Genomic DNA, 27236 nt, shown 5'->3' on the forward strand with positions numbered 1-27236 from the left:
AATTAAACTTTTGCAGGTCACAGTAGAGGTCAAGGGCCAACATCACCTGCTTATTCAAAAACAAACCCAACCTATTTTTAGAGAAAAGCAAATGCGAGTAAATCTAAAATAGTAAAAGTTTTATTCATTCCTTGGTGAAGATAACGAAGAGTTACTAGATTTACACTCCTTCAGGGTCTCCACCATGGGAGCTCCCTTTCCAACTGTACACTCTTTATGTAAAGCTTTCTATATCACATTATTAAAAGGGAAAGACATGGACAAAATGGTGATAGCTGATTCTTTAAACAAAGCCAGCTACAAGAGTACATTACATACAGCCTCTCCCTGATTCTTATTTACCCCCCCTTTTTAAATATAATGGCTTAATCTGTACTTCCCTTACTTGTTTTTCTAAAATTTACCCCAGATTTTACATCCTTTAAAGGGCTAACCCATCCTAAGCTCTTTGAGTCAGTCACCTACAACTACTACTAGCTAACTTTCTACACTGTTTAGTTCTGTCGTAATGCAAAATCGATATATTTCCCCTACCTTCCAAATGCCCCTGCTTGTTACTCCTACTATGACCAACACCTTCCATGCCAGATCCTGTGTAATCAGCTTGGTCTGAGTTGGAAAAGGCTGAATGCCTCGTGGCCAAGGGTGAGGAAGAGGACAATGAGGAGGTGTCAGAATCAGAAGAATTCCTCCATGGGCTGTTCCAGCCACATCCTGAATCCCCAAATATATAATCAGAAATGTCATCTGTGCTGGAAGAGTCCCGAGTGCTATCAGTGCTGCAGGAACCTTCATCAGAATTGCTGCTAATAAGAGATGAACTGTCACTGGAATCTTCTTCTAAGATCTTTTGCAGTTGGTGGTATCTTGAATAAAAAGATTCAATGCCAGCTGGACCATCAGGAGGAATTGAGCTGGGGTAAAATTGAACAACACTAGAGTGTGTGGAAGGGGATTTTAAATTCGATGCAGTAGTCTTTCCAGTTACCCAGGAAGGAATCACTTTATTTTTTGGATCATGTGAAATTATTCTGTTCCTAATCAATCTAGGAGCCCTAGGAGAGCACCTGTAGGACAATTGCCCAGTCAGATACACAAAGTTACAGAAATCTTAATCTTCATCTAAACAAAACTATTTCTAAGATCACTTACCTTGCATAAAGGAGCATATATGCCCCCTTTGCTAGCACCTTTTCGCGTTCCACAGGTGTTACCTATCCAATTAAGATCAATAAAAAAGTTAAAATTCTGTGAATGGATTGACTCCAATGCTTTCAGTATTGCACAATAGCGTTTTAGAAAACACACACAAGATCATAGTCATATATACTTGCTTAAAATTCCTGTACTTCTTTAGTTTTGTAGAGCATCTAATTAGTTTCATTTCATTCCAGGAAAGGGCAACAAAAATCAATAATAATAAGATGCATTTTTACAGGTATCATTAAAATTAGGCCCAAGTTTTTTAAATTGTCCATACAGCAAACACTTAAATGAGGGACGGAAGAGGATTTGGGAAGAGCAATGTTCTAAAGAAGATTAAGAAATTTTTCTTTTCTTTTTTATAAGAAATATGAATTCATGAATTCAAACATATGGACTCAGCAAAGCCAGGCTTTGCGAAGAAGAAAGCATAAAGTTTGGATACATGCAAATACAAAAAGTGATAGCAGAAGGATAAAATAACAAACAACAGTTGAACATACCATGCTGTCATCAATCTTGAACCACTTGTTTTGGCTACTTTTTACATAGCACACATAATGTCCAGAAAACGCAGCATTCATAATATCCAAGTGAACCACAACTCCATAAAGCCTATATATAGGTGACTTATCACTTGTTCCACTCATATATGGTGCCAGGTTCAGTATTTCTGGGAACTGAATAGATTTATTGAGCTTGCCAAATTTACCAGACTGTAAGACGATGCAGGATCAAGAAATCAATAAGAATCTGTAAACAGCAGAGTAAAGTATCATTGTTGACTAAAAAGATTACCTGAAATCGCTTTAATGCAATTGTAAGAATATTAGGAGCTTCCAGTATTGTCAACTTCTTCTTGGCCTTTTCATAGGATTTGCATCTGATCAAAAATAGTAGCGCAAAAGTGAGCAAAATGAAACATCTGAAAGCAACCACACAAAAGCATGTTGGAAAAATGTTTCCTCAAACAGACGACCATGCTGAATTTTGTGAAAGAAACACCCATGCAATCCTCTCCTCAAGCACAACAAACAGAAGAACGACACACAGAAAGTGGCTTCCCGGAAAAAGAAAAAAGAAAATCCATTGGCTATGTCCACTTATAATGATTTAACAGTTAGAACTAAATTTGAAAAAATAAAAATCTCGTCGCAAAGTTATCAGATCAGAGTGAAGTCCACAGAAAGAGAATCAATTTGCTAAGAATGAGATCTAACAAGAACAATAAAGACAGGAAGTGAATAAAAAGGATGGTAGCCGGATAAGAAATGGGTGACTCTAGGGGTAAGTGCCTAGCCAATCTTCCACTTGGCAATACTCTAAATTTTACTGAATCACAGGGAAAAATTATAACTATTATATAATACTCAAAACCCTAAGAGAATAATAAAATCCTAGCCACAGATGAAAGCAAATCGCAATGAGACTTGTCGGATATCGAGCCTTTGGTTCCAAAGAAGATATTTGTTTTCCAATCATCATGAATAACAGCTACATCAGATATATAAGCATTTGGTCCGAGTCCACAAATCTGAAAGAAATTTTGACAAATCTAGTACTTTGAAAGGCCACGACACAGCAAAACAATTTAGTAGGCTTTAGCTAAATCATAAACTCTTTGCAGAATAATGCACACATCAGGTCCCAAATAGTCAAATTAAATCAGCAAGTCAAAACCAAATTATCTGTGCTAGGTTGATTATGACTACAAGTGACAGAAGTTCCAACAAACCCAATTTTCTTGCAAGTTCATACAAAAAAAAGTAAAGCTGACTAACCTTCCACATTGGTACTTATTTTCCCCATCCAGAATCTCTGTACCGGAAAATCGTTGAAGAGCCTCTTCTAGGCTTCTTATATCCCCTTCTATCTCAACAGTAAGATCCATCATCCTTTCCTGTCGTTCCGACTTGCCTTGGCATTTCATGCATTTTATCTGCAGACAAGAATAATACGGAACATGCATCATTTACAGTCCAATATGGAATTTACCTTGCATAAGTCAGCTAGATGCAACAAGGCATTACAACTTAGAATAGAGACAAGGAATGAGAACTGCTCGGTCTCTAAACTTTTACACAAAATTTCTTAAAAAAGTATACCTTCGATCGAAGGTAGCCTCCAAATGTAAGGCCTATGAGAGTTGTTTCCTCTTCCAAAGGGCCGGAAGCATTCACCCTAGCTTCCTTAAGGCAAACAGATTGCATTGTATCAATAGCATACCTGTCAAACATATCCAAAAGCATTCCTTTCAGCAGGAGATAAAATTACAAGAACATGGAAAAGACCTAAATTCAACAATTGGTTTCACAAATAAAAGCCCANAGGAGCTTCCAGTATTGTCAACTTCTTCTTGGCCTTTTCATAGGATTTGCATCTGATCAAAAATAGTAGCGCAAAAGTGAGCAAAATGAAACATCTGAAAGCAACCACACAAAAGCATGTTGGAAAAATGTTTCCTCAAACAGACGACCATGCTGAATTTTGTGAAAGAAACACCCATGCAATCCTCTCCTCAAGCACAACAAACAGAAGAACGACACACAGAAAGTGGCTTCCCGGAAAAAGAAAAAAGAAAATCCATTGGCTATGTCCACTTATAATGATTTAACAGTTAGAACTAAATTTGAAAAAATAAAAATCTCGTCGCAAAGTTATCAGATCAGAGTGAAGTCCACAGAAAGAGAATCAATTTGCTAAGAATGAGATCTAACAAGAACAATAAAGACAGGAAGTGAATAAAAAGGATGGTAGCCGGATAAGAAATGGGTGACTCTAGGGGTAAGTGCCTAGCCAATCTTCCACTTGGCAATACTCTAAATTTTACTGAATCACAGGGAAAAATTATAACTATTATATAATACTCAAAACCCTAAGAGAATAATAAAATCCTAGCCACAGATGAAAGCAAATCGCAATGAGACTTGTCGGATATCGAGCCTTTGGTTCCAAAGAAGATATTTGTTTTCCAATCATCATGAATAACAGCTACATCAGATATATAAGCATTTGGTCCGAGTCCACAAATCTGAAAGAAATTTTGACAAATCTAGTACTTTGAAAGGCCACGACACAGCAAAACAATTTAGTAGGCTTTAGCTAAATCATAAACTCTTTGCAGAATAATGCACACATCAGGTCCCAAATAGTCAAATTAAATCAGCAAGTCAAAACCAAATTATCTGTGCTAGGTTGATTATGACTACAAGTGACAGAAGTTCCAACAAACCCAATTTTCTTGCAAGTTCATACAAAAAAAAGTAAAGCTGACTAACCTTCCACATTGGTACTTATTTTCCCCATCCAGAATCTCTGTACCGGAAAATCGTTGAAGAGCCTCTTCTAGGCTTCTTATATCCCCTTCTATCTCAACAGTAAGATCCATCATCCTTTCCTGTCGTTCCGACTTGCCTTGGCATTTCATGCATTTTATCTGCAGACAAGAATAATACGGAACATGCATCATTTACAGTCCAATATGGAATTTACCTTGCATAAGTCAGCTAGATGCAACAAGGCATTACAACTTAGAATAGAGACAAGGAATGAGAACTGCTCGGTCTCTAAACTTTTACACAAAATTTCTTAAAAAAGTATACCTTCGATCGAAGGTAGCCTCCAAATGTAAGGCCTATGAGAGTTGTTTCCTCTTCCAAAGGGCCGGAAGCATTCACCCTAGCTTCCTTAAGGCAAACAGATTGCATTGTATCAATAGCATACCTGTCAAACATATCCAAAAGCATTCCTTTCAGCAGGAGATAAAATTACAAGAACATGGAAAAGACCTAAATTCAACAATTGGTTTCACAAATAAAAGCCCAACTAACCTTAGAAATTCATGAGCATCTTCCTCTCTCCCATTACCAAGTTGGCTTCCAATACTTTGAAGTTGTGATAATATCCCAATGGGAGACAAAGGGGATTTTCCTTCTTTTGCTTTCAATATTAGATTTTCAAACTCACAGGTGAAACACCATTCTTTCTTCGCACCTGGTATAGATAATAATTATGAAGAGTTACACACTGTACAAACGCTGCAAAATATACTATTTAGAAACAAGTTAAAACAATGATAAAAGTCATGAGCTTAACGTACATTCTTTGGAATGGAGTCCCTGAAGAAAGTAAGCAGTCAGAGGAGGAGTAACTGTCAAGCACTGAAGCACAGCATTGGCGTAACAGCTGCAGAAATTATATTGGCAGTTAACAAAAGCAAGAGAAATCTCGTCAACTTACGGTCAAAAGGATGTACTACATAATTGGACATGGGTTTGTCAGGTCAATTGACTAAAAGAAATAATGCAAGACAAAACACCATGTAACTACTCAAAATAATCACCACAGTAACCCCACACACAACATCCACATTGCTTTAATATGAATAGAATTTTCGATTTCCATTTCCAATAAAAAAGAAATGAATAGAACCACCAAAAATATACAACTAATATAAACCATGCATCAGACATCTTAACTTATCCATGGGAAAGAACCATTAGCCTTACCTATTCCCACAATTTATGAGGCCACATGGCTGTAGTTCTACCTTGTTCCAATTATATAGTTTGACAAATAATTCATATGAGAATAGCCCCTGTAGAAACATAACAAAAACGACAAAAAATCAATATGCATTCATTGCAAATGCAAAATCTAAAAGGCACAAAAATACAACACAAGATTCAATCAAAACCTTGTCACTGTATCTTCCAGCAGTCTCACTTCCAACCCCGTATGGATATTGCTTCGAAGATTTAGGTCCTCTGAACTGATCGACAGCTTTCCATAGAGATGTTTTTATTCCATTCTTATCATTTGAAAAGCAGCTCTCAACCCGAGAGAACAAAGGAGAGCTTGCCTGAACATCGTTGATTCTACCGGATCTCACACTTGGAACTGAATGCACTTCAACACGATGTGAAGTACCACCATTGTCATTAATCACAGTATTTGACTTTTCAGAGCTAGAGGATTGCAAACTACTGATATTTGAAGCATCCACACTTGTTGAATCTTTTCTAACACTAGATGATGGAGGAACATGAGAAGAGAAAGATACTGAAGCTTTTACTTCCCGGGACTTTGGTGTATGTGAAGCAACGTTAGTGCCATTTACTGTGAGACTAGATGATTTGCAGTTCAAGGATGGGGAGCTCCTGACCTCTAGAAAATCGACATTACTAGTTTTAGCTACTCCATCTTTGGGCCTTCCCGAAGCTGCTAGAAGAGCATCATCTGATACAATCCCCTTCACCTCAAAGCCCCTGGCAGACAATGAGGGGGAAGGGGACAAATTCGACGAACACGAAGGGGAATTGGACCTAGAAGAATCAGCACAGGCATCCATTGTGGACTCTAGAGTTCTACCCCAGAAACCAGAAGACACTGTGCAACTTTCAGCATTTGAACCCTCATGCATGCGACTAATTCTTGAACCTGAAGAACTAGTTGATGTGCACTGACCCTCTCTACTACAACCCGGTTTAATCTTACTTAATTTATTTAAATTAGTGTAATTATCGACAGAATCGACCAAACTAGCAAATTTAGGGGATAATGGCTTGGTCTGATCCAGATTCTTGACACTGGAAACAGTCTCAAGCATATCAACAGAGATACCAGCAGATAGAGGTCCATCCAATTTCTCAGACTCATTTGAACTAATGCTCTCACAGACAGAAACATCATCAGATGATTCACTACTGGTATGGGAAGCAGAGAATCCAGAGAATGAAGAATCAGAATATTCACTAGTAGAACTTGCTCCTTCCCCATCTGCATGAAGCTCGATTTTTACTTCATCATTCTTCCCATGTGGAACTTCAGGAGGGGTACTGGTATAAGACATTGCAGACTCTTCAGATGATATACCAATTGATGTTGGAGGCTGTCTGGCTTCAAACTTAAATCTATCATCATTGAGTTCACATTCCTCCTGGCCAGCCCACTTCTGATCAATAGAATTGGCACCTTCATCATTATTGTCCTGAGTGATGCTGGGAGGATGGCACTCATCCTTATGGCCTTGTCTCCAGTGAATAATTTGGCACTTACCAGAACTAAAACATTTCAAATTCTGAAGTAAATATCATGAAAACACAATACTATAAGAATTCCACGAGCAGAATAAAAGAATGAGGAGACTTAGACAGTCACTGGCACCAAAAATCTTGGTTTATTTTCATGGTAGGTGCATGTAACAAAAATAGCGACAGCAAACTAATATTATAAGGCTTTGTGCTTCAACAAACAGAGAATCAGCATATAGTACTGAGTAATACGAAGCTCCCCATTATAGCTTCCTATATCCCCTTCCATCTCAACAGTAAGATCCATCATCCTTTCCTGTGCGTTCCGACTTGCCTTGGCATTTCATGCATTTTATCTGCAGACAAGAATAATACAGAACATGCATCATTTACAGTCCAATATGGAATTTACCTTGCATAAGTCAGCTAGATGCAACAAGGCATTACAACTTAAATGAGACAAGGAATGAGAACTGCTCCGTCTCTAAACTTTTACACAAAATTTCTTTAAAAGTATACCTTCGACGAAGGTAGCTCCAAATGTAAGGCCTATGAGAGTTGTTTCCTCTTCCAAAGGGCCGGAAGCATTCACCTAGCTTCCTTAAGGCAAACGATTGCTGATCAAATAGCATACCTGTCAAACATATCCAAAAGCATTCCTTTCAGCAGGAGATAAAATTACAAGAACATGGAAAAGACCTAAATTCAACATGGTCACACACCTTCCATGCCAGATCCTGTGTAATCAGCTTGGTCTGAGTTGGAAAAGGCTGAATGCCTCGTGGCCAAGGGTGAGGAAGAGGACAATGAGGAGGTGTCAGAATCAGAAGAATTCCTCCATGGGCTGTTCCAGCCACATCCTGAATCCCCAAATATATAATCAGAAATGTCATCTGTGCTGGAAGAGTCCCGAGTGCTATCAGTGCTGCAGGAACCTTCATCAGAATTGCTGCTAATAAGAGATGAACTGTCACTGGAATCTTCTTCTAAGATCTTTTGCAGTTGGTGGTATCTTGAATAAAAAGATTCAATGCCAGCTGGACCATCAGGAGGAATTGAGCTGGGGTAAAATTGAACAACACTAGAGTGTGTGGAAGGGGATTTTAAATTCGATGCAGTAGTCTTTCCAGTTACCCAGGAAGGAATCACTTTATTTTTTGGATCATGTGAAATTATTCTGTTCCTAATCAATCTAGGAGCCCTAGGAGAGCACCTGTAGGACAATTGCCCAGTCAGATACACAAAGTTACAGAAATCTTAATCTTCATCTAAACAAAACTATTTCTAAGATCACTTACCTTGCATAAAGGAGCATATATGCCCCCTTTGCTAGCACCTTTTCGCGTTCCACAGGTGTTACCTATCCAATTAAGATCAATAAAAAAGTTAAAATTCTGTGAATGGATTGACTCCAATGCTTTCAGTATTGCACAATAGCGTTTTAGAAAACACACACAAGATCATAGTCATATATACTTGCTTAAAATTCCTGTACTTCTTTAGTTTTGTAGAGCATCTAATTAGTTTCATTTCATTCCAGGAAAGGGCAACAAAAATCAATAATAATAAGATGCATTTTTACAGGTATCATTAAAATTAGGCCCAAGTTTTTTAAATTGTCCATACAGCAAACACTTAAATGAGGGACGGAAGAGGATTTGGGAAGAGCAATGTTCTAAAGAAGATTAAGAAATTTTTCTTTTCTTTTTTATAAGAAATATGAATTCATGAATTCAAACATATGGACTCAGCAAAGCCAGGCTTTGCGAAGAAGAAAGCATAAAGTTTGGATACATGCAAATACAAAAAGTGATAGCAGAAGGATAAAATAACAAACAACAGTTGAACATACCATGCTGTCATCAATCTTGAACCACTTGTTTTGGCTACTTTTTACATAGCACACATAATGTCCAGAAAACGCAGCATTCATAATATCCAAGTGAACCACAACTCCATAAAGCCTATATATAGGTGACTTATCACTTGTTCCACTCATATATGGTGCCAGGTTCAGTATTTCTGGGAACTGAATAGATTTATTGAGCTTGCCAAATTTACCAGACTGTAAGACGATGCAGGATCAAGAAATCAATAAGAATCTGTAAACAGCAGAGTAAAGTATCATTGTTGACTAAAAAGATTACCTGAAATCGCTTTAATGCAATTGTAAGAATATTAGGAGCTTCCAGTATTGTCAACTTCTTCTTGGCCTTTTCATAGGATTTGCATCTGATCAAAAATAGTAGCGCAAAAGTGAGCAAAATGAAACATCTGAAAGCAACCACACAAAAGCATGTTGGAAAAATGTTTCCTCAAACAGACGACCATGCTGAATTTTGTGAAAGAAACACCCATGCAATCCTCTCCTCAAGCACAACAAACAGAAGAACGACACACAGAAAGTGGCTTCCCGGAAAAAGAAAAAAGAAAATCCATTGGCTATGTCCACTTATAATGATTTAACAGTTAGAACTAAATTTGAAAAAATAAAAATCTCGTCGCAAAGTTATCAGATCAGAGTGAAGTCCACAGAAAGAGAATCAATTTGCTAAGAATGAGATCTAACAAGAACAATAAAGACAGGAAGTGAATAAAAAGGATGGTAGCCGGATAAGAAATGGGTGACTCTAGGGGTAAGTGCCTAGCCAATCTTCCACTTGGCAATACTCTAAATTTTACTGAATCACAGGGAAAAATTATAACTATTATATAATACTCAAAACCCTAAGAGAATAATAAAATCCTAGCCACAGATGAAAGCAAATCGCAATGAGACTTGTCGGATATCGAGCCTTTGGTTCCAAAGAAGATATTTGTTTTCCAATCATCATGAATAACAGCTACATCAGATATATAAGCATTTGGTCCGAGTCCACAAATCTGAAAGAAATTTTGACAAATCTAGTACTTTGAAAGGCCACGACACAGCAAAACAATTTAGTAGGCTTTAGCTAAATCATAAACTCTTTGCAGAATAATGCACACATCAGGTCCCAAATAGTCAAATTAAATCAGCAAGTCAAAACCAAATTATCTGTGCTAGGTTGATTATGACTACAAGTGACAGAAGTTCCAACAAACCCAATTTTCTTGCAAGTTCATACAAAAAAAAGTAAAGCTGACTAACCTTCCACATTGGTACTTATTTTCCCCATCCAGAATCTCTGTACCGGAAAATCGTTGAAGAGCCTCTTCTAGGCTTCTTATATCCCCTTCTATCTCAACAGTAAGATCCATCATCCTTTCCTGTCGTTCCGACTTGCCTTGGCATTTCATGCATTTTATCTGCAGACAAGAATAATACGGAACATGCATCATTTACAGTCCAATATGGAATTTACCTTGCATAAGTCAGCTAGATGCAACAAGGCATTACAACTTAGAATAGAGACAAGGAATGAGAACTGCTCGGTCTCTAAACTTTTACACAAAATTTCTTAAAAAAGTATACCTTCGATCGAAGGTAGCCTCCAAATGTAAGGCCTATGAGAGTTGTTTCCTCTTCCAAAGGGCCGGAAGCATTCACCCTAGCTTCCTTAAGGCAAACAGATTGCATTGTATCAATAGCATACCTGTCAAACATATCCAAAAGCATTCCTTTCAGCAGGAGATAAAATTACAAGAACATGGAAAAGACCTAAATTCAACAATTGGTTTCACAAATAAAAGCCCAACTAACCTTAGAAATTCATGAGCATCTTCCTCTCTCCCATTACCAAGTTGGCTTCCAATACTTTGAAGTTGTGATAATATCCCAATGGGAGACAAAGGGGATTTTCCTTCTTTTGCTTTCAATATTAGATTTTCAAACTCACAGGTGAAACACCATTCTTTCTTCGCACCTGGTATAGATAATAATTATGAAGAGTTACACACTGTACAAACGCTGCAAAATATACTATTTAGAAACAAGTTAAAACAATGATAAAAGTCATGAGCTTAACGTACATTCTTTGGAATGGAGTCCCTGAAGAAAGTAAGCAGTCAGAGGAGGAGTAACTGTCAAGCACTGAAGCACAGCATTGGCGTAACAGCTGCAGAAATTATATTGGCAGTTAACAAAAGCAAGAGAAATCTCGTCAACTTACGGTCAAAAGGATGTACTACATAATTGGACATGGGTTTGTCAGGTCAATTGACTAAAAGAAATAATGCAAGACAAAACACCATGTAACTACTCAAAATAATCACCACAGTAACCCCACACACAACATCCACATTGCTNAGTTGTGATAATATCCCAATGGGAGACAAAGGGGATTTTCCTTCTTTTGCTTTCAATATTAGATTTTCAAACTCACAGGTGAAACACCATTCTTTCTTCGCACCTGGTATAGATAATAATTATGAAGAGTTACACACTGTACAAACGCTGCAAAATATACTATTTAGAAACAAGTTAAAACAATGATAAAAGTCATGAGCTTAACGTACATTCTTTGGAATGGAGTCCCTGAAGAAAGTAAGCAGTCAGAGGAGGAGTAACTGTCAAGCACTGAAGCACAGCATTGGCGTAACAGCTGCAGAAATTATATTGGCAGTTAACAAAAGCAAGAGAAATCTCGTCAACTTACGGTCAAAAGGATGTACTACATAATTGGACATGGGTTTGTCAGGTCAATTGACTAAAAGAAATAATGCAAGACAAAACACCATGTAACTACTCAAAATAATCACCACAGTAACCCCACACACAACATCCACATTGCTTTAATATGAATAGAATTTTCGATTTCCATTTCCAATAAAAAAGAAATGAATAGAACCACCAAAAATATACAACTAATATAAACCATGCATCAGACATCTTAACTTATCCATGGGAAAGAACCATTAGCCTTACCTATTCCCACAATTTATGAGGCCACATGGCTGTAGTTCTACCTTGTTCCAATTATATAGTTTGACAAATAATTCATATGAGAATAGCCCCTGTAGAAACATAACAAAAACGACAAAAAATCAATATGCATTCATTGCAAATGCAAAATCTAAAAGGCACAAAAATACAACACAAGATTCAATCAAAACCTTGTCACTGTATCTTCCAGCAGTCTCACTTCCAACCCCGTATGGATATTGCTTCGAAGATTTAGGTCCTCTGAACTGATCGACAGCTTTCCATAGAGATGTTTTTATTCCATTCTTATCATTTGAAAAGCAGCTCTCAACCCGAGAGAACAAAGGAGAGCTTGCCTGAACATCGTTGATTCTACCGGATCTCACACTTGGAACTGAATGCACTTCAACACGATGTGAAGTACCACCATTGTCATTAATCACAGTATTTGACTTTTCAGAGCTAGAGGATTGCAAACTACTGATATTTGAAGCATCCACACTTGTTGAATCTTTTCTAACACTAGATGATGGAGGAACATGAGAAGAGAAAGATACTGAAGCTTTTACTTCCCGGGACTTTGGTGTATGTGAAGCAACGTTAGTGCCATTTACTGTGAGACTAGATGATTTGCAGTTCAAGGATGGGGAGCTCCTGACCTCTAGAAAATCGACATTACTAGTTTTAGCTACTCCATCTTTGGGCCTTCCCGAAGCTGCTAGAAGAGCATCATCTGATACAATCCCCTTCACCTCAAAGCCCCTGGCAGACAATGAGGGGGAAGGGGACAAATTCGACGAACACGAAGGGGAATTGGACCTAGAAGAATCAGCACAGGCATCCATTGTGGACTCTAGAGTTCTACCCCAGAAACCAGAAGACACTGTGCAACTTTCAGCATTTGAACCCTCATGCATGCGACTAATTCTTGAACCTGAAGAACTAGTTGATGTGCACTGACCCTCTCTACTACAACCCGGTTTAATCTTACTTAATTTATTTAAATTAGTGTAATTATCGACAGAATCGACCAAACTAGCAAATTTAGGGGATAATGGCTTGGTCTGATCCAGATTCTTGACACTGGAAACAGTCTCAAGCATATCAACAGAGATACCAGCAGATAGAGGTCCATCCAATTTCTCAGACTCATTTGAACTAATGCTCTCACAGACAGAAACATCATCAGATGATTCACTACTGGTATGGGAAGCAGAGAATCCAGAGAATGAAGAATCAGAATATTCACTAGTAGAACTTGCTCCTTCCCCATCTGCATGAAGCTCGATTTTTACTTCATCATTCTTCCCATGTGGAACTTCAGGAGGGGTACTGGTATAAGACATTGCAGACTCTTCAGATGATATACCAATTGATGTTGGAGGCTGTCTGGCTTCAAACTTAAATCTATCATCATTGAGTTCACATTCCTCCTGGCCAGCCCACTTCTGATCAATAGAATTGGCACCTTCATCATTATTGTCCTGAGTGATGCTGGGAGGATGGCACTCATCCTTATGGCCTTGTCTCCAGTGAATAATTTGGCACTTACCAGAACTAAAACATTTCAAATTCTGAAGTAAATATCATGAAAACACAATACTATAAGAATTCCACGAGCAGAATAAAAGAATGAGGAGACTTAGACAGTCACTGGCACCAAAAATCTTGGTTTATTTTCATGGTAGGTGCATGTAACAAAAATAGCGACAGCAAACTAATATTATAAGGCTTTGTGCTTCAACAAACAGAGAATCAGCATATAGTACTGAGTAATACGAAGCTCCCCAAACATCAAACTATCTAGCAAGAATTACATAAGAAACATGAGTCTCCAAGAACTACTTCCTCCATTAAATCACAAACAAATAATCAACCGAGTGGACCACCTTCTACCCATTTGAGGCACAAAGAACTAGACATGTAGTATTGCTATCCAATAAAACACATCCAGAACTAACAGCTATTCTTCATAACAAACTAGACCCTTATATTGAACAATGGAACCTTTAATTTACTCATATCTCTATCATATAGATGAAAGGTACTAATGGTAAATATATCACTTATCCTATACAGTAGGATAAACATGTTACAGTTTTGTGTAGGAAGATTATTACCTAGTCTACCTCGTGTTTTTTAGAATAGACTATCATAAACTGAGTACCTGGAAGCCTTCTGTATCATTTTAATAAATCTTTTTCCTACTATTTCGTATCTCTAGCACAAGACATGACTCATATGAGTAAAAAGCCCGACGTAAAGAATCAGATTCATCACAAACTCTGTTCAAACCATTTCGCCTATTTTTATTTTTAATTGAATTAAATTTTAATTCATAATAATTCATCAAAATCCCCAAAAATAATTATTATACAAGCTATAAGCAACCTTTAGAGAAAAGAAGCCTCAAGGATCCCTCATATACATATAGCATCTTAAATTTAAACGATACGCCAACACAGAATTAATTTTAAAAATTAATTAACACAACACTAAAACAGGATAATCAGTTTCTAAACTGTAATTAACATACCAGTAACGAACCGCTTTGCACTGGGCGCAGCGCGTGGTGGTTGGAGAGAAACAAACAGCGCATTGAGGATACTGCGGAACTGAAACGGCGCCGTATCCGAGGGTCGCCTCTAGCTCGGCTCTAGCGGCCTCCTCGGAGGCCAAAATCACCAGCCTCTTGATCTCCTCCCTTCTGGCAATAGAAAGCCGCCATTTGCGGCGGAAAATAAGGCCGATCACCGGAAAAAGCAAACTAACAACAATGACCAGGCTAGAAAACCCAAGATCCCCGCTCACATGCATTTATCCTGTACCTAATACCACGCATCCAGAGAAACAATCAAGCCTAATCTCATCACTAAACATAGATTGACTTCTTGTTGTTGCTACCGGTTGGGCATGCGGCGATTGGTGTGGATGATCAGAGCCGTTGGTGGTCAAATCGACGGTAATGATTTCGTAATAAAAAATGTCGATATTTTTTGTGGAGTCAAAAAAACTAAGTGAGGTTCTGAGTAAATGAATGTGAGTGAAGTCGATGATTTTTCAACGAAGGAAAATTTGTTTACAGATCAAGATTTTAGGGCTTGTGTTTTTCAGAGAAATAGAGAGAGAAAGTAGAGCGGAAAAATAATAGAGAGGAGTTTCTCATTTCGGATTTTAATTATACAATTTGATACGGAAAACTTTTATTTTCTGTACGTTAAAAAAGAAATGTTAAATAAAGAAATTCATGTTAGAGAGAAAGGAATTTTGTTTTCGAGAAGCGTGAATTCTTTGCTCATCAAATATTCGGGCCCTCGGGTCCCACCGGTCCGGACTAAAAAAATTCCGGTTCAGTTTCCTTAATTTAATTATTGACTAAATATAGTTACACTTCTATTATTATTTTATTGGTGGCCGTTTCTGTGAAAGAGACTGGATTGGAGGGTTGCATGATGGTAGCATGTGATGGGGTGGAGGATGGAATTTGATGGTGGAGATGTGTTTGTGATTACTTGATTTGGTGGAGAGAGCAGGGTATTGACGATGATGCCTCACTCACCATTTTCTGTGTATATGATCTATATTGTAGTGTTGGGTTAAAAGGTAGAAGAATTAAACCATTCCATAAGTAATTGGCTGCCTCCAATGTTTTGATTGGTAGAGAAGGCCAGAAGCTATGACATTTTTATGTTTTTGATAACGACATGCCGTGAGATTTTAGTTTGACAAGATAATCATATTAAGAAAAATAGGATTAGTATATACGGGTCGGTGAGTCAATGGGTCATAGTCCAATTTCACGATTTTTCTAAAATCACCATCAACTCTGCATATTTTCTTTTGCGGATTTATGTGATACGGCAAATAAAGCAATAACGTGGATGACTAATGTTGACTATATAAATCTTAAGTTCGACGGGACCAAACAATTTCTAAAAATTTTCCAATTACTTGTTTTACATTTCATTTTATAAGTTGGAAGTTGGAACAACCACATCACGCCTATTTTGATGCCATTTTCAGCGCACGATGTGTTGCATTGAAATTTTAGGTCTACTAGTAACAGTTTAACAAGGCTCGTGTTTAATCGCTGAATTAGTACGTTTGGTACCTGAATGGGCTAATTCTCTACTGTATTGACATGTGATTTTGTACTAAAAGTGAGGCGACCGCATTATAAATTTATAATCTCAACATGTTGTCACATGCTCGTCTTATGCATCGTCGTGTATTTGGCCCACACCTACAAGTAATTTGCCACCAAACATTTCTTAAATTATTTTTTTGGAAGCTTCGAGAAGTATAATGGAACATTTACTGTGTGAGGTTTCTGAATAGATATATTGTTTCAAGTAAAAGCAAGCTTAATGGTGAATGAAGACAACAGTTATTGGTGTGCGTAGGAAGAATTGGTTACGGCCAAACATTTTTGTCCCTAACTTTTTTGTATCTCACGCTTGAAATGAAATCTTCATCGTTAATTTAACTTGATTGTTGATTTCATAGTTGAACGCTTTTACACCAAGTTGTATTATGAAATAAGTCTTATTATTCTTAGTCCCAACTAAACCATTCATACAAACACTACCATTTCATTATTCTTTTAATTTTGTTGAGTTTTGTTATATCTCATCGTTCAATTTTTTGGCTGACTGTGGGAGTTAACTTTGTTAAGTTTAGTCATCATTGGGTGGCTTGATGGTAAAAGAGCAAAAGAAAATTTCATAAACTCCTGAGTTTGAGTTTTTTGAGACATTAATAGAGATAATCACTAGGACTATTATTCGATCGACAGTTTCAGGGTCTAAAAGGTTAATTGAGGTATGTGCAAACTGGCCCAGATACCTCGGTGATCTAATAAAAAAACAATTTTTTGTTGAGTTTTGTTAAATCTCACTGTTCAATTTTTTGGCCAACTACGTGAGTTAATTTTGTTAAATTTTACCACTACTAGATGATTTGATGATAAAAGAGTAAAAAGAATCATGAGTTTGAGTCCCTTCTATCACTAATAGGGGTAATCACTGTGACTCTTCCCCGGTTGACAATTTTAGGATCCCAAAAGATTAGTTGAGGTACACGCAAGCTGACCTGAACAACCCAATGATCTCAAAATAAACAAAAATTATTTAATTTTTTTTTTTATAATCATAGGGTGCGTTTGGTTCAATATTTCTACCTATATTCTCAATCATATTCTCCAAATATTGTTTGGCACATTATTTGAGAAATATTAGTATATTTTTTAATTATTTTTAAACCCCTTAAGTTTATTAATTTCATAAATAACCACAGAAAAAAAGTTTAAAAAGTAACAAAAACACCCCCTAAACCCATAGTTGCTAAATTCCGACAACCACCATCGGTGGTAGCTGGAATCTGTTACAAGGGCCTACACCATGACCGAAAAATGTTGATAATTCATCGATCTGGCCATTTCCAACCAGATCTGACCGTCGTTGACCGACAACGACGGCCATATCTTTGGCCGTCGCTGATGGCCAAAGATGGACTTTTGCGGTCGTCTGGATCTGACCGGAAAATGTCATATCAACGCATTACGACACAAATCCAACCGGTCTATGTCGTAACACAATTTTTTAGCCAGATTCTGACGGTAGTGGCCGGAATCTGACACTGCAGGTGGTGGGGGTGTTTTTGTTATTTTATAAAAATTTTATATATTGAGGTGTTTAGGTAAATAGGCAAACCTAAAAGGTTTTTTTTTTAAAAAAATTAAATTTTATCTCGTAATACTCTCCTATTTAACTATCCAATATTATTCTCAATGCCCTATCTAAAATAATAAACTAAACTTGCCCATAGATATCTGAACCAGTTTCTTGAGACCTCAACTAATCTTTGTACGCTAAAGTTGACAGCACCCTTTTAGCAACCCAAAAATTGTTTAGTTTTGTTAAATCTCACTGTTCAATTTTGTGGCCGGCCGTGTGAGTTAATTTGATGATTTATTAACGGTGGACCTGTATGTCCCCACCATCTCACTAATTATGTTTTCACTTTTCAGTGAAATTGAAACCAGCTAGAACCCTAGAACTCTGCACTTTAATTTTCACTTGACTTTCCTGGCTACAACATTGCAATTCAAACTTTAAACAGCTCTACCTTTAATTTCTCCATCAGTCAATTAATAGAGATGACGAGGAAGTATTAAGGCATGTACGTCTATCGTTAAATACTGTTTTTATTACGCTCATAAGAAGCTGCTTTAAACTTGATACACTGACAAAATGACCGAGGGCTGAAATTGTGTTTAATTGTTCAGAATCGCAAGCATTTTTGAATAAATAATTGTAAACTTGTAATTTATTAGTAATTAGAAAATAATTTGCAAATAATCAAGTTTAAATATTAATTGTTCAGAATCGCAAGCAAATATACTATTATAGTGTTGGCTGTTGACTAGCCCAAAGGGCATCTCCAACCCACGCCCAAAATAGCGTGAAAGAAGTGCTCCAATGAAACGCTATTTTCTGCACCAATTTGGTGTGAATGAACAGTATCACACCAAATTTGGCGTGGTACTGTTCATCCATACCAAATTAGCGTGGCATTGCTTATACAGTGAATTTTTTATTTATTTGTATTTAAATTAATTTGATTATTATTTATGTTAATATTTATAATAATAAATTCATAATAATGATATAATTTAAAAAATTAAAAACAAAACTTTATTCAATGCAAATATTAAACTATAATAACTCAAAAAAAATTAACACTAATTTAAAAATACTAAAATTAAAAGAAAATACAACATAAACTAAAATAACAATTTAATGTTTCAATAGATTAATTTCGGATCTTCTAAGATCATCAAAATATTGGAAAGAACTAGAGTTACTTTCAGATCCCTTACCTTGTTGTTGGCATAAATTAAAATAATGTTTTTCTATATTAAATGTAATGTTTATTTGATTAAATAAATACTTAATTTTATTAAATTAGTATAATTTTCGAAGTAATTATTATTTAATAAAAATATCATTCTCAATCTTTAATTAATATATACAAAAATAATGTTGAAATAGATTAATTGTTGGTTATTATAATAAAAGAAAGAAAAAAAATATTCTAAAAAATATTTTTTTAATATAATATTAGGTGCAATGGATTGGAGATCGCAATAATATTTCACACTAAAAATCACACCAAATTGAAACTGTTGATGCGTGATTTTGACACCAACCAAATGCACGTGTGAAATGCTGAGCTGGCCTAGAAGACACACGTGGATGAAAGAGTGAGAGTAAAAACAATGGAGGACAACGTTTAAAGTGGTTCAAATGCTGAGGAAGCAAATCCTACATCCACTGATTTTGTATTAATGATAGTGGTCAGGTCGCGTTCAGCGGACTGACTTACAAATGATTATACAATGTTATATTTTCTTTAGAGAGATTAGTTAATCCCTTAAATGAGAGAGGAGCTCTCAATTTATAGTAGGATGGATTAAGGTTATGATTACTAAATTTGTGAGTTTATGGGATTATTCGTATAAATCCTTCTTTATGTCTCATTGCCCACCTTCTAGAGTGATTTACGCGATTTGGTGCAATGATTAGACACGTGGAATCACTCTAGCTTCTAGCTGGTCTGACGTGCACCCACTGCCCTAACTAGGGGTGTTCAAAAGCTGTTAACCGAACCGGTTAACCGCTTTTATAAACCGAACCAGATTTTCGGTTCGGAAAAATTCCTTAACCGAAACTGAACCGGTTTTAGGGAAAATCGGTTTAAAAAAAACGGTTAACCGGTTTTGAACCGGTTTTCCCTTTTTTTTTTTATAATTTTTTTTTTGTCATAAATTAAATTGTAAATATAGACAATACTAGAGGTGGAAAAGTAACCTGTCTAGCCCACAGCGGGTTACAAAATTTGGCGAGTCGGTCCTAACCCGCCCGCCAACAAAGGCAGGTCGGGTTAGACCCGCCATTTTGGAGAAAATGGCTGGCCCAGCCCGGCCCGCCAACCCTGACCCGTCGGGTTAGGCGGCGGGCTGGGCCGGGTTAGCCCTATTTTTTTTTTATTTTTTTTTATTTATTTAACTTTTCAAATTGATAATTAACAATTATAAATGAATAAATTATAAATGTAATTGTTTTTAGTTAACTTTTCAAATATCAATAATTCAATTAAATTAATTTTTTTTTTGTTAACATTTTAAATATTAATTCAATTTTAACACAATAAAATTGTAATATAAGAAAAATTAGACTTATTCATTTATCAAAAATAAAATAAGTAATTACAACAATAATTACCTCGTTAAAAACCTCACCAAGAAAAATCCAATGGGAGAAAAACTTGGTAAAGAAAAAAGAGTGCAATAATTGACAATTAATTTACAAATTACATTTTACAAAATAACTAATTTGGGGGTGGTTCACTAGGATCTCCCTCATCCGTATCATCTATATTACAAAATTGAAATGATTATATTAAAGTATCGTCGACAACCTCGTATTGATCTTGATGGTGCGACTGTTCCCAGTCTCGAAGATATGTGAGGACTTCAATCATTTTTGGAGAAAGTTTAGTCCTCCTTTCATTTAAAATTCTTCCACTTACACTAAATGTTTGTTCGGATGAGACAGGAACAGCGAAAACATCCAAGGCAAGTCTTGATAATACCGAAAAAATACATTTTTTGGCTCTCCAATAGTCTAAGAGATCAATGTTGGCTCTCTGTTGTGGATCTACTGGTAGCATTTTAGGGGTTGCCAAATATTGTTGAAGCTCATTACTCTGCGACTGTATGGAAGACAGTACATTAGTTGTTGTTGGTGGAGCTTCTGAAGAGGAGGCTGTGTTTTGGATTTGGGTCCTCTTCGGCCTATTCAGTGCACCCCAAGAGTAGAAGTCTTCATTTGTTTCTTCTGATGCAACTTCCCTGGATGTTTCACCTCTTTGCGGGTTCCCATACCTGTTTTCATATTGGAAATATAATTCGAAAAGTCTATTTTTTACCTCTCATATTTGATTGGCATATACTTCGGTTTGTAAATTTTCACATAAATTGTCAAAACCATTTTCTAAACTTGCTAATTTAATTATAGGATCAAATATAGCACCTAAACAATAAAGAAAATTAATGGGTTCCTAATATTTAAAAAAAAAAAATTTCCATTGCCTTTATTGGTGCCTTTAAAATTTCATTATCTTTGTTTTTTATAAATAACTCGTAAATTTTTATAAATGTATGTATTACCAATGGACTAGTAGGATAATACACACCAGAAAGTGGGAAAGTGGATTGGTAAAAAATTTTAAGAAAAGAATGAAACACTTTAACTATTTGTCAATCATTTTCTACCAAATAATGAGGATCTCTATTATTTGCTACAAAATAACTAATTATATTAGCATAAGGTAAACATGAATCAAGCATTAAATAAGTACTATTCCATCTAATAGGCATGTCTAATACAAAAGTTCTAGGAGACATATTTGATTTTATACAAGCGTCTTGAAATTCAGCATTTCTTTTATTACTACTAGTAATCCAAGCTAAAGAAGCCCTAATTCTATCAATATTTTCTTTAATTGTTTTCATACCACTTTTCACAATTAAATTAATAATGTGACATGCACAACGTTGGTGAAAAAACTTCAAACTGTTATACAAATGATAATTACTTTTAAAAAAATCTATAGCTGTAGTATTAGCATTTGCATTATCTAAAGTTATACTTATCACTTTATCAAGAACATCATAATCTTCTAAAACTTCAACAATTTTATTATAAATTTGTTGATCACTATGATCCATATCCATTAATCTAAATCCTAATAAAGATTTATTTAATTTAAATTCATTATCAAAATAATGACATAGTCACACAAATATAATCTTGTTTAGCTCTACCACTCCAAATATCGGCAGTTAGAGCCACACTAACATGACAACTATGTATTTTATTTTTTAATTCTAATTTCATTTTTCTAAACAATTTTATTAAATCATTTCTAGTTGCAGTTTTAGAATAACTTTTAAATCTTAGAAAAAATGAATTTTGAACAAATCTTTCAAAATATTTATCTTCAGCCATATTAATAGGTTGATCAGTTGTAGCAATATATAAAGCTAACTGTTCCCTATATACATCAAAATTATAACGCCAAGTAGTACCCATATTAGTTATTTGAGTTTGATTGTTTTCTCTATTTCCATGTTGATTAATATGTTTATTAGCATGCATTTTTAAAGTACTAGTACCATTACCTGAATCAGCTTTATAAATATTTCCACAGTATTTGCATCTCGCTTTCTTGACTTGAACGCCATTTTCTGTCTCGTAAAATTTGTCGAAATGCGCTCAAACGTCTGATGTGTGTCTATCTTCGGTTTCGACGACAGTTGATGAACCCGCCTCAGCTTGAGATGAAGTTGGACGAGGACGACGATTACGAGGACGACTTCTAGAACCACCGGGAGCTGTTGGAATCGGGGGCATATTTTGAGGTGTATCGGATTCTGAGAATGGGAAAGCCGGACTATTTGAATCTCCTCCTGCATTTATGTTAGTAAAATTAGCGGGATTAGGACTAGGATAGTAGTTTTCTTCATCATTGTAATTAATGGGAAAGAAATATCTATCCACTGTGGTTGAAAAAAAAAAATTGATGTACAAGAAATAAAAATTAAAGAAAGAGAATTGGAATATGGAAATTAGAATTTGGAAAATTGGAAATATGAATTAAAAATTGCAAAAACTAATAAAAATTAAAATACAAGCAAATTGATAACAAAGAGATTAAGAGAATAAATAAATAATTGAGAGATTAGAGATTAGAGAATATGAGAGAATGGGAGAATTTGAGTTGTGAGAAAAATGTGAAAGTTTAGGGCCAATTTATAGAAAAAAATGGGAAAAAAATGACGAAAAAACCCCTCCAACGGCTATATTTCAAGGGTAAAAGGGTAATTTGAAAAAAAAAATTTTAATTAGAGATTTTAGACAATACATTGGGAACTAAGAAAACCCCCGTTAACCCCCGTTAACCCGACCCATTTGTTCCACCTCTAGACCATACATTGGGAACTAAGAAAACAAATTTGGGTTGAGATTTTAGATTGAGTGAATTAGAAATTTATTTTAGTTTAGGTTATTATTTATTTATTTAATATATATATATATTTGAAAAACCGGTTTTCGGTTAACCGTTTCTAATTTCCCTTAAACTGATAACCAAACTGAAAATTCAATTTTTTTAATTTTTTAAACCGTAATTGAACCATTTTTTTGGTTCGGTTAACGGATCGATTCGGTTTTTGTATTTTTTTGAACACCCTTAACTCTAACAGGGGCATGCCGCTCCTGTCATTGTGTGACATGGCTGCCGCTGACTGGCTACGGATATATCTGAACTCTGACTTTTTATACTGACGGGGTCTTCCGTCTACTTTTTAAGACGTAACAGAAACTTGCACCAAAATGGGTTGGAGATGGTCGAAGAGCCGCCACCTTCATTGCAGACTTGTACACGTATCAATTCATTTAGAGACTAATCATTTACTGTTACTTCTTCACTCTGTCACCTGACCTGATCCCACTTGACACTCAACAAATCATGACAGGTAACTTGGGATGTGTGATCGTCGCCGTTGACGGCAACGAGGAGAGCATGGACGCCTTGAGATGGGCGCTCGATAACCTGAAGCTCAGAGTCCCTGCCCCCGATTCCATCGAGCCTCCCGGTTGCTTCACCATCCTCCACGTGCAATCGCCACCGTCCATCGCTGCCGGCCTCAATCCCGGTGCCATCCCCTTCGGTGGGCCCAGTTAAGCTCCGCTCCCTCTCTCTACTACCAACAACCTTCTATTATTGTGTAATTGTTTCATAATTTCATTTGATTCGAGTTAAATTAGTTAAAGGAATGAATTCTAATTTTGTTGACTTCACTATTTTTTCCCAGCAGATTTGGAGGTACCTGCGTTTACTGCGGCGATAGAAGCTCACCAGAGGAAAATTACTGAGGCCATTCTGGAACATGCGTTGAAGATTTGCTCTGACAAGAATGTGAGGATTCATGTATCATTATTTCTTATTTACTGTTCACGCTGTATTTGTTCAATTTGGCTCCGTTTGAGTTACTAATATGAACTAAAATATTTTTAAGGTATGGTTGGAATGAGAAATTTATCTAGCGCGAAGAAGAAAGAAAGAAAGAAAACCGTTCGGCATTGTTTGGAAAACACTATCTGTTTTCTTTCAAAACCAAAAAGAAAAATTAGTGTGTGGTTAGCTATTAAAAATACTTTCATGAAAGATAATAGCAAAGGTTCACTTTGTATGAACTACGAATAATGAGAAATGTTGGTTTCTAAGGGCAAAAATCTAATAGAAATACTCACAAGATTATTCTCCTTGGATAAGTTGTATAGAGTGTGTTTCCAAGTAATTTTGGTTTATATGATCAGAAAAGTTCTTTAAAATGATTAAAAGGAATTTTTGTATCTTTTTTTGTCTAGTTGAATTAGCAAAGACCCCTTAGAAAAAGGGTAATGCTATTTGTAAAAACTCTCGTACAAAGAGAGTTTGTACAAATTGACGAGACACGTCACATGACATTAAGTTATGTGGTCACCAATGCCATGTGGCATGTCATGTGACGTGCCACGTCAGTTTGTACAAACTAACAAACTCTCTTTGTACGAGAGTATGTACAAATAGCTTTACCCCTTAGAAAAAACTAGGAATTTTTGGTCAAACACATTTCTCAACAAAAATAATTACTAAGAGTGTAGGGATAATTTGTAGCGTTTTTATATGTAAAAAGTGGTTTTACCTGAAAGCAATTTACCACAGTAGTACTCCTAGACAGTAGTACTCCTAGACACATTTAGCATATTTGAGCCTATTATCTTATCAATGAGTGCAAAGTGAAAAACCAATTACCACCCATTTTATGCTAAAAGCCATCAAATTTTCGTTTTCTTGTATAAGATGAAATGCTAATTGCAAAATTTTAAAAATTCATATGATACCTTATTACTGATCATGTCCTTGCATTCCTTTTATATTTTAGTGCTGCCATGGGCCCATGGTGTGATTTGAATGCTACTGAGCATTGGCTTGATTGTATCGGTGCTATAATAGTGGATAGGAGCCAAGCATTTGGTAGCATTCAACATAGTCATAGTGTATATATACTTTTGTTTTCAAACATTATGCGTGTCAATGTTATTTCAGGTGAATGTCAAAACCCAAGTGGTGGTTGGGGATCCAAAGGAAAAGATCTGTGAAGTAGTTGAGAATTCGCATGCTGATTTGCTTGTGATGGGCTCTCATGCTTTTGGCCCTATTAAAAGGTACTCAACTTTGGAAGATAGTTTTATTGTATATTGATTAATAGTATCATCACATTTTGTTTACAAACTAACTGGTGTCTGTGGCTAAATGTTTAACTTGGTAGTCAACTGGTGCTGGTCATAAAATTGAAAGTCCCATTTGATGCTATTTCTCTTCAGGATATTATGGTCACATCTGTTCACTCTAAAAATGGTATTGGAAAGGTTATATAGGCATGTCTGAGAACCATGCCGTTTTTGATGTAATGACATATTGAACTGGTTTGGTTCATTGGTTGTAGTAATTTGCCTTTGCTTGTAAAAGAATCTGCCTTGTGGTGAAAAGTTGCTGCCCTTTCTTGAAAGAGCCCTGCTGAGTTACGGGCTTGATCAGGCCTTTTACCCTGGGGAACAGGGGAAGGTGCTATAAGGTCTCCGGAAATCATTACTGAACCATATTATCGATTGTTATAGATGACAGTCTTAAGTTGTCATATGACTTCCTGTTTATAAAATGAAACAAAAGTCTCTCCTATAGCATGGACTAAATACAGGTGGAACCATGTGGTTTTAAAATTCATCAAAACCCGTCTTGGAACTATTGAAATTTGTGATAACATATAAGACTTGCTCAGATTTATTTCAAAAACCTCCACTGGAGTTTGTTAAAAACCTTCCATGTGGGAAAGGTTATTGACTTTTTCCAGATTGAAGGCTCATGTCATACTCTAGGGGAAAGTTAGATATATTTACTAAAACCTATATATATCCTTTTTCCAGTATTGTAGGCCAGGGTGCATCTTAAACTTGTAAACAACCAATAATATTCTCAATATGCTAAAGACTGTGAAACTATTGAAATGTCAACAGGATGTTTCTGGGAAGCGTAAGCAACTACTGTGCCAACCATGCAGCATGCCCAGTTGTCATAGTTAAGGGCAAGGGTGCAACCTCTTAAGCATAAGTAGGTATGTTCTCACTTCTCTATTTGAGAAATTCTTGCAGTATTTCACGTCTTGTCTTCATTTATGTACATGGTTTACACTATGACATTAATAAATGTTGTGAAGTGAGGATCAATGTAGTATGATATTTGCTAGACAACTTAAATGAAAGAGTGGGGATCAATGTGGTATTGATGTTGATTGGGAAATTATGATTAAAAGCCATGCAGCAAACCAAAATAAAGCCTTTGAGAAGTAATGGAAGAAATTCTGGAATGCTCATCTATACACAAAAGCCTTAAGAAACATAAGAAAACATAAGGGAACTCAGTGAACACTTCTCTTTCAAGGATGATTCTTTACACCACCTTTGAAAAGTTTTACATGTTCTCTTAGTGTTTTATTTACAATTCACGTTAAAGATGTGAGAGCCTGCATTCCTAAGCTCAGAACTTGTTTTCTTGGCTGATGATAAACTTTCTGGTCATGACTTTGTTGGAAAAGCCTTATTTTGTCTATGCCTATGCACATTAGATGGGCTTTGCTATATCTTTAAAGTTCACTTGCCTTCCAAATAGTGAAATTAGTTCAATTTAGAGAACTTGTTTATTAGTTTGATCTAGATTTAAGCTTATGTTAAGCTGCTTACATCTTTGTACAGGGTGATACTGCTGAGCAAAGTTACGTTTAATGGAGTGCTATTGTGATGCATAACCAGGATTGTTGGGATGTCGTGTGTCTGAGTTGTGGGCGTGTAGTTTAGGTACCTGCTTTTGAGCTACGCAATATACTTGCACTACTGTATCATATGCAGTGGTTTATGAGGAAAATTTGGGTATGATATCATTCTTGTTTGTGTTGTTGTACATGTATGTAATAATGTCAAATTTCATCTTTT

The 27236-nt window shown here is 36.0% G+C and overlaps 2 protein-coding genes across 3 annotated transcripts; one reads left to right on the top strand and one right to left on the bottom strand.

The window, feature by feature from the left end:
- Positions 1 to 356: 356 nt before the first annotated feature.
- LOC116139144 (ubiquitin carboxyl-terminal hydrolase 16-like) lies at positions 357 to 14961 on the bottom strand. Its single transcript, XM_031424813.1, has 12 exons — positions 14615 to 14961; positions 12270 to 13635; positions 12082 to 12170; positions 11673 to 11758; positions 10918 to 11080; positions 10690 to 10810; positions 10366 to 10523; positions 9383 to 9467; positions 9088 to 9300; positions 8534 to 8595; positions 7958 to 8448; positions 357 to 576 (listed from the first exon to the last, which is right to left on the bottom strand). Exons 1-12 carry the CDS (start codon positions 14893 to 14895, stop codon positions 458 to 460), a joined length of 3234 nt encoding a protein of 1077 aa, XP_031280673.1. The 5' UTR covers positions 14896 to 14961; the 3' UTR covers positions 357 to 457.
- Positions 14962 to 23658: 8697 nt separating this feature from the next.
- LOC116139149 (universal stress protein PHOS34-like) lies at positions 23659 to 27229 on the top strand. Of its 2 annotated transcripts, none has more exons than XM_031424817.1 (5): positions 23659 to 23884; positions 24023 to 24123; positions 25297 to 25415; positions 26265 to 26362; positions 27000 to 27229. In XM_031424817.1, exons 1-4 carry the CDS (start codon positions 23674 to 23676, stop codon positions 26350 to 26352), a joined length of 519 nt encoding a protein of 172 aa, XP_031280677.1. In that variant the 5' UTR covers positions 23659 to 23673; the 3' UTR covers positions 26353 to 26362; positions 27000 to 27229. The 2 variants fall into 2 exon arrangements, with proteins under 2 accessions (XP_031280677.1, XP_031280678.1); XM_031424818.1 differs by having other exon boundaries at positions 26265 to 26358.
- Positions 27230 to 27236: the final 7 nt, after the last annotated feature.

The sequence above is a fragment of the Pistacia vera genome, unplaced genomic scaffold, assembly GCF_008641045.1.
Source record: "Pistacia vera cultivar Batoury unplaced genomic scaffold, PisVer_v2 Contig347, whole genome shotgun sequence".
Classification (NCBI taxonomy): domain Eukaryota; kingdom Viridiplantae; phylum Streptophyta; class Magnoliopsida; order Sapindales; family Anacardiaceae; genus Pistacia; species Pistacia vera.